Genomic DNA, 13327 nt, shown 5'->3' on the forward strand with positions numbered 1-13327 from the left:
AAGGGGGAAAAGCCTAGAATGCTCCTGCAGCATTAATTACAAGATTCAACAGATATAAATATATGTATATAGGCCACCTCAAACCGTGGGCACATTACCAAAAATATAAACTCCAAATGAAGTAAATATAATGGTGCAGACCTTTCCGATTAAAACATCAACAGGAAGTTTTGCCAAATGGTATCCAAGAGGCGTCAACTCTTCATCCCCTTCGAGTGCACCAACCTGCATCACATCCCAACAGAACATTACATGAATCCAAGTGAATAACTGAAAGTAGAAATGACAGTAATAACTGAAGATTTTTGTGCGTAACTATAAAAATTACATAATAAAATCTGTGATATCAAGAAAAGTAGAAACCAATGCAATCAAGGATATCTAACAAATATTTCAAGAAAATAAATTTAGGAAAACTATCATGTTGTATTTACAAAAGGAGGAGGTTTACCTGAGGCCGTGGTGAATGGGCATCAGTTCACCGTGCCTCATCGACACCGTACAATGGGGGGAGGGTGGGTTGATATATGGGTAGAGAGGGGGGTCACATCAGGACCCTCTATTCCTTCACCAAGCGGTGAAGGAAAACTGTCCTGTACAAAATATCCATTCCACATATTGAACAACATGGCCAATCACAACTGCAATTTTTTCATGACCAAGAATTGTTTGTGAAGTGTGAACAAAAGCTAGTTTGGTAAAATCATCATAAATGAACATTGAAAAGCATGGAGAAGAGCTCTCACATGTAAAAGTAATGATTACAATGAAATACTCATATGACATACACCAATGAGGAATTCAAAACAATTACAGACAGGAATAACTTCACCAAGCTCCACATCCTTTTCCAAGTAAAAAACCATGTAAAGGAAACTATGATAGAGGATGATGTACAAAGGGAGATCCTCTATATTAGGGTTAGAGAGGAAGAAGATGAGGAGAAGAGAAGCAGGGAGAAGGAGAGACGTTGAGAGAAGAGAGAGATAGAAAGGGGCAAAACGTGAATGAGCTATCTAGCTCATCTCACCAATATTAGATCCAAATATTGTTTTAGGGAATTACATATTCCTCCCTAAGAGAGGTGAAAGAGAAATAAGAGAAATAAGAGAAATTGTATATAAGGACAACTTAACATAAAACAGTTCCTAATGTACCCCTAATACAAATATTCTAACACTCCCCTTAAGTTGGAGAATAAATGTTATACATTCCCAGCTTGCATAAGAAGGTACTGAACTAGTGAGGAACGAGCCATTTGGTGAAGATGTCTACCAATTGATCACCTATCCTCAAAAGGGTGTGCAGATATTATCGGAATCAATCTTCTATTTGATGAAATGCTGGTCTACTTCAATGTGCTTCGTTCTATCATGTTGTATTGGGTTATGAGCAATGCTTATTGCTGCTTTGTTGTCACAGTAGAGTCTCATAGGTCCTTAGTGTCAGACCCCAACTCGAGAACCAACCGACGCAGCCAAGTGAGCTCGCAAATAGCATGAGCCATGGCTTTGTACTCAGCCTTTGCACTGGATCTAGCTACAACTAGTTGTTTCTTGTTTCTCCATGTGACCAGGTTACCACCCACAAATGTGCAATAACTAGATGTAGATCTCCTATCAGAAATGGATCTAGCCCAATCAACATCGGAATAGCCTTCAATCCTCAAGTGATTGTTCCTCGCATACAAAAGTCCTTTTCCTGGAGAGGATTTCAAGTATCTGAGGATACGGTATACAACATCCAAGTGCCCACTCTTGGGTGCATGCATAAACTAGCTCACAACTCCCACTGCATAAGAAATGTCTCGGCGAGTCAAAGATAAGTAAATCAGCTTTCCCACTAGCCTCTGATATTTCCCTGCATCAACAAGGGCCACAATCCTCTCCTAGTTTATTATCCTACTCAATAAGAGAACTTGTCGGTTTACAGCCCACCATTCCTGTTTCCTTCAACAGGTCTAGAACAAATTTTCTTTGGCATATATTGATTCCCTTCTTCGACCTTGACATTTTAATACCCAAGAAATATTTCAAGGGCCCTAGATCCTTGATCTCAAATTGTTTAGCCAGATAAGCTTTCAGCTTAGTTATCTCCTCATTATCATCTCCAGTTACCACAATATCATCAACATATACAATTAGTGCTGTGATGGTGCCATTACTTCTCCGGGTAAATATTATGTGGTTTGTTTGACTCTGGGAATATCCATTTTTTAAAATGGCCTGTCTGAACCTCTCAAACCAAGCCTTTGATGACTGCTTCAGAGCATAAAGTGCCTTCTTTAGGAGACACACCTTACCATTGGCTGCCGGAAACTTGAAGCTAAGAGGGGGCTGTATATACACTTCCTCCTCTAAATCTCCATGGAGGAAGGCATTCTTCACATTTAATGAATGTAAGGGCCAATCTCTGTTTGCTACCACAGATAAAGTAACTTTTATAGAGTTATGTTTAGCCATAAAAGCAAAGGTCTCCTAATAATCAATTTAATACACTTGACTGTACCCTTTTGGCCACCAATCTTGCCTTGTACCTCTCAATAGTACCATTTGATCGGTATTAGATCATATAGACCCATCTGCATCCAACTGGAATTCTCCCCCTGGGAAGGTCAACCAATTTGTAGGTACAGTTCTTCTCAAAAGCCATCATTACCTCCGATATGGCTTGTTACCACTTAGGGTCTGACATAGGCTCAGTAATAGTTTGGGAATGGAAGCAGAAGAAAGAGCCGTTGTAAAAGTAACATCTATAGGAGAGAGAGATTCATAGGAAACAAACTTGGCTATAGGATTAGTACAAGTTTTCTTGCCCTTACGAACAACAATAGGAAGATCCAACTCCAAATGAGGAGAAGAGATGTCACCCGACTGAGGAAGGTGAAGCCCAGGATGTGGATTCAAAGAGGACTCTTGGTAGGTCATCTTTGTCCTTCTTGTGTACATAATAACAGGTGCCTTCTCTGTACAAGGTTCATCCATAGTAGCAACATCATCCACCTCTTTATTTTTACCAATATCAAAGGAAAAAGGGGTAAGAGGCAATGGGGCAAGAAATGGAATGGCATTAGTAGCCTTTTCACTTTCAACTCCATTCTCCCCCTAAAGAGGATGTTGATGAGGTGCAAAGTAAGAGATAGACTCAAGAAAGGTGACATCTTTGGAAAGAAATCGTCTGCGAGATGAAGGGTGATAACACTTATAGGAAGAGGCATTTTAGAGCCTTGGGATCAAGTTTGGTGTGCGGGAGGATTTGTTAACATGCACATAACAAACACAACCAAACACCTTAGGAGGAAGAGTGAAAGCAGAATAATGAGGATATAAGAGTGCAATTGGGTTTTGAGAGTCTGAGATCCAAGGATTTTGGTCGGCATGCAACTGATGAGGAAAGCCGTAGCAAGAACAACTTCAAACCAAAAGGTTTTAGGGACATGCATACCAAATAAAAGACTTCTACCAACTTCTAACAAATGACAAATTTTTCCTCTTAGCTAACCCATTCTGTTGGGGTGTATCAACACAAGCAAGCTGATGGATAATACCACTGCTAGTAAAAAAGTCCTATAGACCACCATACATGTACTCCCCCCCTTTATCAGACCGGACAATTTGATCCTGGTTTCAAACTGGGTATGGACCATTTGATAGAAGTTTTTGAAGGCATCATAAACATCACTCTTATGTTTTATAAGAATGGTTCAAGTACAACGAGAAAAATCATCCACAAAGGAAACAAAATAGCGATGGCCAAACAGGGAGGTAGTGGGACAAGGTCCCTAAACATTAGTATGCACAATATGGAAAGGAACAATGGATCTATTACCATAATAGGAATAAGATGAACGACAATGTTTAACAAAAGTACATGGTTCACAATGAAATACATGAGCAGAAGGAAAAGATGTAAGCAAATGAGGTAACTATTTCCTCATAGCAACAAAAGATGGATGTCCCAAACACTGATGCCAAAGCATCACAGAGTCTATAGAGCTAGCATCAGTATGGCTACATGCATAGGACTGTGGTGTAGGAAAAAAAGGTAACTGCGGCTCAAGATGGTATAGGCCGTCCTCCTCATGCCCACTACCAATAATCCTCTTCGTTCTCAAATCCTTAAAAAGGCAATGGGAAGGAAAAATTGTGATGTAACAATTCAAGGTTTTAGTTAAAGTGCTCACAGACAATAGATTCAAGGTAAGGTTAGGGATATGAAAAACAGAAGCAAGTGAAATGGAAGAGGTAATGGGAATACTGCCTTTACCAGAGATAGAGGAGAAAGTACCATCGGCTAGGGGCTACCCGAACCTTATTCTTACCAGAGCTAATGGAGTAGGAGTCATAATAATGGGACGTACCAGTCATGTGGTCAGTGGCACCAGATTCGATGACCCACAACGGAGCTGTGGAAGGTGCAGAGGTGGTGACATACATAGCAGAAGCTGAGGCATCCTGTGAGATAGACGTGTTATCAAGCTGAGACATGAACCGGCGAAGCATTGTATCTATCTGTGCGGAGCCTCTAGTATCAGTCTCTATCATAGTAGCATGGGCTGTAGCCCTTCCTCTGCGGCCACCATGTGCACCAGTAGATCCACCATGTGTACTAGGACGGCTATGAAGGGCCCAACACCTCTCTTGAGTGTGGCCAGGTTTCCCACAATGATCACATTGTCGTATATCCCTGTCATCTCCACGGGATGGCCCTTGACCTCGGCCGCCTCCATGCCATTCTCTGTGAGTAGTAGAGGAAAGGGCAGAGCGCTCAGGTGAAGGTGTAGAATCCATGGCAACTCTCCTAGTTTCCTCACTCAGGAGGTAGCTACACACCTCATCAAGTGTAGGTAGGGGTGACCGGCCCAAATCTGTATGCGGATCTGCTCATATTCTGAATTTAACCCACCTAGAAGAATAAGAACACTCCTTTTCAGGAGATCTATAGGCCTTGGTTTCATCATCAGGATTGGTCAAATGAAGATCTCGGTAATGATAATACTCCTCCCAGTCCTATAAAAGTATTATAGTAGTCAGAAATGGACTTGGTCCCCTGCTTCATGGAGAGAGCCTACTGAAGAAGTTGGAAGACCTTCATAGAGTCAGCCACCATATCGTAGGTCCTAGAGACATTATCCCAAATATCCTTGGCAGTTTCCTTCCTTATAATCTCCTACATATCTTAGGTTTCATGGAGAAGAGTAGCCAATTCACAATAGTAAAGTTTGCAGTCTCCCATTTCTGGTACCTTGGGTTTGCGACAGCGGGATCCTTGATAGCCCCAGTAATATATCCTAACTTCCCTCAACTTGGCAGGGATAGCTTCACAGAGTGTGACCAATCCAAGTAGTTGGTACTATCCAACTTCATAAGAGTAATCTGGGTGTCAAAGACAATCGAACTGGGGTTGGTACTACTGGACCCACCCAAAGTAGCTTCCAAAGGTTCCGTGAGATCAGACATAATGAAAGGATACTCCTGAAACAACACCAATGGAGATAATGGAGATCCAAACCAAAGGGGATACACAAATCCCAAATATTATCTTCTCAGAACCCGAAAAAAAATTCCAATAAGCTAAAAAGGTATGAAATCTTCATAATACATCAGCAAAACTCACTTCCAATTGTGGAGCTTCATCCCAACAGCATAAAAAAATAATATAGAGCCAAGTACAACCATCACAAGCATCCAAACCACATAGTTCTCACCATTATAGGCAAAAAAGGGGTTCACAACGATTGAAAACCGATACCTGGGCACTTAGAGGAGAATGAGTTGTGCTCCTACACCTCTCCAAGGTAGACACTGAGGTTTAGAGGGGTCAAAGGACAGCCTTGGGCGACTCTATCCACCCAGCCACCAGTCCAACCGAAATTTGAGGAGAGAGAAAAAGAAGGTTGATTCCCAGGCTAGTGGTAAAGCTGGGAATGACTTCAGATAACTTCAACTTGCTGTGTGGACTTCAAACAACCCTTGTAAACCTTCAATCACTCTCCACGAACCTTCAAATTGCTTTGAGAATACCATCAAGTCTTCTTTTTGAATCTCTTTACATTGTATGGCCTTTATTGAACCCTAGAAAGCAGAAAAAAGGTCCAATTGAAACTCAAAGAATGAGTAGGAGGAACCTTGGTCAACTCTCAAACCCCTTCAACTTTGATACCAAGTTTGAAGTTAGGTATTAAGGTTACAGAGGAAGAAGATGAAGAGAAGAGAGGTAGGGAGAAGAAGGAGAGACGTTGAGAGAAGAGAGTGATAGAAATGGACAAAACGTGAATAAGCTCTCTAACTCATCTCACCAATATTAGATTCAAATATTATATTAGGGAATTACATATTCCTCCCTGAGGGACGTGGAATGTTGAAATAAGAGAAATTACATATAAGGACAACTTCACATAAAATAATTCCTAATGAAAGGTCCAAGATTTGAATTATCAGTATCGGTCACCGTATCAGTTGGCTAAATTTAATATACGTATCAGAGGGTATCGTATTGTATCGGAGATAAGCTAATATATGTTCAAGATCAAGGATTAAAGTATCGATATTAGTCGTCGTATCGGTCGGTCAAATTTAAGATACGTATCGGAGGGGTATCGTATCGTATCGGAAATCTTTAAACCATGAATGTACCCTTAATACAAATATTCTAAAAAGGATGACTAGGAATATGGATAATGATTTTGTGAAAATTAATGAGAGGGAGGTTCCGCAAAGTGATTATTTTAGGTATATGGAATCAAGCATAAATAAAGAAGGTGATATAGAGGATGATTTTTAATGACGAATTAAACTATGATGGATGAAGTGGAGAGGCGCATCCAAAGTGTTAGCGTGATCAACGAATTCTTTAGTATTCCTTTAAAACTAAAAGGAAAATTCTATAGGATAGTGATACCACCAGCTGTGATGTAAAGTGTAGAATGTTGGGCATTTATGAGGCATCATGTAGATAAATTCAGTGTAACGGAGGCGAAGATGTTGAGAACTTGAGATGGATGAGTGGTAAAACTAGGAAGGATAGAGCAAGGAAATATCATATTAGGGCTAGTTTGGGATAAGCTTTGATATATGATAAGCTATGGGAAAGTCATTTGAGGTGGCATGGCCATGTTCAATGTAGGCCTTTGGGTGCATCGATATGGGAGAGTGATTTAATTCAGATTGAAAGATCTAAAAGTGCAAGGAGCAAACCTAAAATGACCTTAGGAGAAGTGGTGAGGATCAAAGACATGCATAACTTAGGCTTTATATCAAGTATGACATCGAATAAAGCTGGTTGGAGGGCAAGGATCCATGTAGCCGACCCATTTAGATAGGATAAGGCTGAGCTGTTGTTGACTTGTTGTATTTGATCTCGTTGATTAGACAAGTATGAGGTTTTGCAGTCATGAGGCTAGCATTAAAAAAAAAAAAAAAGGATGAAAACTAATATTAACTCAGAATTTAAATGATTTTTTTTTTTTTTGGATGAATAAATGAATTCATTACCAAGCAAAGGAAAGAATATATAGGGGAAAGGGAGAAGAGAGGTGGGAGGAACTGAGGATAAACCCTAATGGAAGCGAGAAAAAAGTCACAGGGGAAGACCCAACCAAAAGAGGAACTAAGAGGGCACATCAAAGGGGGGACCTACCAAGGGGGGATTGGAGAGAAAGAGGGAGATCCCAGAGGACACAACAGTGTTCCTTGGGGTATCAATAATCCTACGTTGACGGATGCACCAAGTTTGGAGCTAACATCAAAATAGATGGCTTTCCAAATTTTCTCAAAGGAGTGAGAGTTGGATGTCCATCTATGAAAATTGTACTCCATCCAAAGATGGTTGACGGTTGCACAGAAGGCCAATTTCCCTGTCGTGTCACATATGGAGGATCCAACAAAGGTCATATCAACCTAGATTTAGTCTCTACACAAGGGTAGAATACATCTGCGAGAAGGCTAACAACTACTAAGAATTTTTTTTCCCAAACCTTGGAGAAGGGGCAGGAAAAAAAAAGAGATGATTAGTATCTTCGGCACCATTCCAGTAGAGGTAGCAAGAAAGGGATACTGGAATGTGAAAATAGAGGAAAGATTGCGTACGAAGGTAGTTGGAAGGAACTTGCCAAGTAGTGAAGCTGTGGTGAGGGATATAATCTTTAAACCAAGTTATTTTATGCCAGTGGATAGGGGAGCCCACAACACTAATATGTTCCAAGCAGAGGTAGAGGTGAATTTTCTTGTAGAGGAGGGAAGCCAGGATATATTGTCCTCTCTACCCCGATGACCAGGGGAATGGAAGGGAGGGAGGAGCAGAAGTTGGCCAAGCGGGGGAGGGGGGAGGGGGTAGTAAGCAAGGACTAGACCCCATGGGAGATGATGGAGGCGACTAAGGCCAGTCTAGGAATCTTAGAGGAATAAAGGACACGGGGGGAGATCAAGGAAAGGAGAATGCCTGAAGGGTGCCAACAATCCAACCACAAGGAGGTGGAGGAACCATTGCTAATAGAATATGAGATAGTAGAGAGAGCTAAGGGTTTGTTGGCGAGGATGGAATGCCAAATTTAGGAGGCATCAGGAGGGGAGGAAGCAGACCAAAGAAAATTATTCTTAAGAGGGGAGGAGTAAACCCACGAGACCTAGATACTATTCTGCTTGGTAACAAGCTTCAAGATGAGCTTAAGGATGCTAGCAGAATTGATATCTTTGATCTTTCGAAGACCCAGAACACCCCAGGTTTAGGGGGCAGACTTTGTCCCAACTTAAAGGGTGGAGGAATTTTGAAGAGTAAGAACCCTTCAAAAGGAAACAAGAGAGTAGGGATTCTATGGATTTAGAGGTGACAACTGGGAGGGCGAAGACACCTGACTAATAGAGAGACATGGATTGGAGAACTAATCTAATGAGAACCAGATGGCCAGCGTAAGAGAGGAGCTTGCCTTTCCAAAGATGAAGCCTCTCTCATCATCAATGATATGGGAGCAGTGGTGGGCGGAAAGCCTAACGGGAATCAGAGGAACGCCCAGATTGCTTGACTGGGAGGGATCTGAGGGAGAATCCCGTGAGTTGAAGGAGGTTAGCCCAGCAAGGATCAGAGACTCCAGAGAGAAAGATGTTGGATTTAAGGAGATTGATTTTGAGGCCAAAGAGGGATTCAAAGTGGAAGGAGGACATAATGGAAGAGATGGAGACAGGGTCAGCCTTTAAGAAGATCATAAGATCATCCACAAAGGCAAGGTAGGTAAGCATGATAGCTTTACATTTAGGAATAGGGGAGATGAGGTGTTGATCATTGAAGGACTGGATGGAGTGGGAAAAGACTTCAAGTGCAAGGGAGAAGAGGAAGGAGGAGAGAGGACAGCCTTGGCAAATGCCAAAGGAGGGGAAGTAACCCTCAGGATTGCCATTGACCAGGATAGAGAAAGAGGGGGAAGCGATATAGGAGTGAATCCAATGAACAAAGGAGGGGGAGGAGGGTATTTGCAGAAGAACTACCCCAATGAAATCCCAACAGATAAAATCAAAGGCCTTTTAAATGTCAATTTTGAGGGCCGCCGAGGAGTGGGACTTTCTATCAAACCCTTCGACAATTTCATGGTAGAGCATGATATTGTTAGTAATACTCCTACCAAAAATGAATGTTGATTGGTTAGGGCCAACTAAGGGGTTAATGACAACTTGGATATGGTTGGTCAGAATCTTCGTAATGAATTTGTATAGAAGTTTGCGCAGGGAGATGGGCTTGAAGTTTGGCATGGAATTAACACCTTCCTTCTTGGGGATGAGGTAGAGGAAGGTGCGATAGACACCCTGGATTTGATTGGGGGAGAGGAAAAAGCTACGGATGGCATTGGTCAGATCTGTTCTAATAATATGCCAATATAAAAAGAAGAATCCCATGCTAAAACCATTAGGGCTGGGAGCCTTGTTGGTTGGTGAGAGAGGACAACAACCAAAATCTCCTCATCCGAAGGGATAGGGAGAAGGGGGGAGGAGATGACCAGAGATGAATTTATTGATGAGATTCAGGGGAGGGAGGGAGGGAGGGAGGGAGGGGAGAGATGGGAGGGACGGTGGAGGGTGGAAGTGAGTTGAGAAATAAGAGGCGGTTTCAGCTTTGATGTCATTAGGGCTGGAAAGAGTGTTGCCATTGTTGGACATTAGCTTTGGAATGTAGTTGAAGTTTGAACGAGCTTTGATGGAATGATGGAAATAAGCCGAGTTGAAGTTGCATTTGATACAGGATTTTTTCCTGAGGAAGCTTTCTTCCTAGGCAAGAAGAGAGGAGAGATTAACGAAGGTCTCTTTCTCATCCTTAGCTAAGGAAACATCAAGCGGATCCGACTGGAGCCTGGATTGGATGAGATGGAGCTTATCCTTGCAGGCCCTGACATTAGAAGAAATGTTGCCAAAGGAATTGGTGTTCCAGCTCTTGAGAGTAGCTTTAACATTCCTTAGTTTCTTAGCAAAGGCAATGAGAGGGGACAAATATGCATGAACAGAAATGGCCCAAGATTTTTGCACTATGGGAAGATAGTGCTGGTGGAGAGAACACAGATCAAAGAACTTGAAGGGCTTGGGCCCAAATGAGATGAGAGGGAGAATAAGAAGGGAGATGGGGGAGTGGTCAGAGATGCCAGGGAGCTCAAAGGAGGCATGAGAAGAAGGAAACGTTTTGAGACAGGCTTCACCTCGGGCTTTATTTGTAAAGTCTCTATTCCTTAGTAATCGAAGCCCAAAGATCTATGAACTAGCCTATGCTTGACTAGCCAGGTAGACAAAGGACCTTGCATCTTTTTGATTTCTCCCACATGTTTTTATTAATTATTTCACATTTACCATGAAATTTATGAAGATTGACCCGTAGTTTGTTTTTCTGCACAGAAGAATTTTGCCTAATTTATTAATTCGTGGGAAGATACTGAGGGCATGGTCAAGCTTGCAAGAAATTCTGGCGGGGCCACTTCTGCGGTTAGCCCAGGTGAATTCAAATGATTTGATGGCACTCCAATACCATGAACAAAGTCATTAAGAGGTAAAATATTATAGCATTTAGCATCATACAACTCATTGAATTCAGTCTTGGTTGTGCAACAAAAAATAAAGTTTGGAAGGAAAACTCTGACGAAAGGGCAAAGAAAGGTTGTGTCATGGTTACCTTATGTGCAGGTAAGAAAGTGCTTTAAAGTTAAGTACATTGACCAAAAAGGATAGGGAATCCAAGTAAATAATTGATGTAGTACTTCTCTTGACTCTCTTCTAGCACAAGAGACTAGAGTCTTAAAGGTTTGGAGAGGAAGAATGTTAGAAAAAAATTGAAGTTGGAAGAGGATCTTTTTCTTTTCTTTTTTTGTTTTGTTTTGTTTTGTTTTTCCAAGAGTTCAGCTTCAAATGGCCTTCGAGAAAGTCTAAGAATAGTCCTGATATCATATGGAGGGGTAGAGTTTTGGATAGGTTTTCCAGGCGAGCTGGGATCTGAGATTGCTCAAGGATAAGCAGCAAGATGGACTTTTGTTGCTTTGTGGTTAACTTTTTAATTTCTTTTTTAGGCAGATTTTTTCTCTGTTCTTTTTGGCTTTAGATTTTATTTTTTTTGGTTCAAGAGTTCAGTTTCAAATGCTCTTCGAGAAAGTCTAAGAATAGTCCTGATATCACATGGAGGAGTAAAGTTTTGGATAGGTTTTCCAGGCGCGCTGAGATCTGAGATTGCTTAACGATAACTAGCATGATGGACTTTTGTTGCTTCGTGGTTAACTTTTTTATTTTTTCTTTTAGGCAGATTTTTTCCTTGTTCTTTTTGTCTTTAGGCTTTATTCTAATTCTATCCCTTATTTCTTCTACCTGACATAGTTTCTTTTCTGTTTTTACCCAAAAAAAAAGTAATGGTCATCTGATACAATTGCAGCAGAGGCATGGTTCAAGATCTCGCCAAGATCTCACCATTCTCTCTCTACTTTTTTGAAGGAAAAACACCAAGGGGTAAGGATTTTGGTGCTTTTGCTTGAGGATCTCCATTCCTACACTCATTGAAGCTTAAAAAGTAGAGAATATTACCTCTTCATCCACATTTGGAGTTACTTTTCTTATAGATGATGTCTTTTAAATTCTTATGACTATGTTTTGTCATGTGTTGATTGTGGAATGTGGATTGTGGATAGAGCATACTAACCTAAGGTCTGAAGAGTCGGAGACTACTTACATAGGGTACGAGGTCAAAGTACAATTTTAAGTTTGATTTTTAAAAAACTGATGTTTCCATTGTGTTTAGAAAGCCTAAAATAGGGTAAATACCAACTTTCAGGGGTTACAAAGATCATATAGCCACCGAGACCAACCACCGAGTTGATCGGGAAAAAATACATGATCTCGGCGAGATCTGGCGAGATCTCTCTTTTTTGAATTAGTGAGATGGGGGGCAAGAGCAAGTTCTTAAACCTTGAACAGAGGATAAGGCTCCTTGTGCTATCTACAGTATGAAGTTATAATTGTACATTACTATTTCTTTCGTAGTTTAACATTTCAATGGATGAATGGAACACCAATCAGCCTGGGAACCTAGTCCATTAATCATACCTATTTATGTAAAAGTTTGATCAACCAGATCAGTAACTGCTGCAATTATTCTAAAAATTCATCATTTAGTAATTTCTGTACCAAAATAAGGTGTACCCAGTGCACGAGGCTCCCGCCACTTGTAAGGTTTGGGGAGGATTATAAGGTATGCAGCCTTCCCTTCAGTTAGTGGAGAGGCTGTTTCTTGACTTGAACCCACGACCACTAGGTCGCAGTGGAGCAACCTTACTGTTGCACTGAGGTCCACCCTCTAATCTTGTATCAAAATTAAATTAATAAAAAAATTGAACCAAAATTGATAATTATGACCATTTGCTTTACTTCCAGCTATTTTGGATCCGGAACATAAGTCATTTTCTGCCATACAAATCTCACTAGAACTTAAAAATGATATTACTAAATTAGTACCTCATACAATGTGGCAATTGCTGAAGCCATTGCTTCTTCTCTTGGAGGTTCGATAGCCTGGAATCATCAACAAAACTTACAAAATTTGTTAATAATGTAGAACCTTTAACTTTACGTTTTGACTATACATACTAATGATTAAATAAACCAAAAATGGGACCTAAGTCAACGGGGATGGGCCTAAATTCTATTAGCAACTACTAACCTCAAGCAAAAATTGCTTTATGTGACCAAGAGAGAGTGACTTAATTTGTAAACACAATTCTACTAGTGGCATTCGCTGCATCTCAGGCACCTTTACATTGAAGAACAGGTATTAGGTGACATTTGAAATGATATATCTAAAAAGGTAAAATGTCAGA

The 13327-nt window shown here is 40.9% G+C and overlaps 1 protein-coding gene across 1 annotated transcript in view; it reads right to left on the reverse strand.

The window, feature by feature from the left end:
- LOC122067175 (DExH-box ATP-dependent RNA helicase DExH7, chloroplastic-like) overlaps positions 1-13327 on the reverse strand; it is a gene marked incomplete at its 5' end in the record, with an annotated part of 80754 nt that overhangs the window by 25410 nt on the left and 42017 nt on the right. Inside the window, 3 exons of the mRNA XM_042631019.1 lie at positions 142-225; positions 12966-13022; positions 13171-13260. Coding sequence (XP_042486953.1) covers positions 142-225; positions 12966-13022; positions 13171-13260 — 231 coding nt within the window. The remainder of the gene's footprint in view (positions 1-141; positions 226-12965; positions 13023-13170; positions 13261-13327) is intronic.

The sequence above is a fragment of the Macadamia integrifolia genome, unplaced genomic scaffold, assembly GCF_013358625.1.
Source record: "Macadamia integrifolia cultivar HAES 741 unplaced genomic scaffold, SCU_Mint_v3 scaffold275, whole genome shotgun sequence".
Taxonomy (NCBI): Eukaryota; Viridiplantae; Streptophyta; class Magnoliopsida; order Proteales; family Proteaceae; genus Macadamia; species Macadamia integrifolia.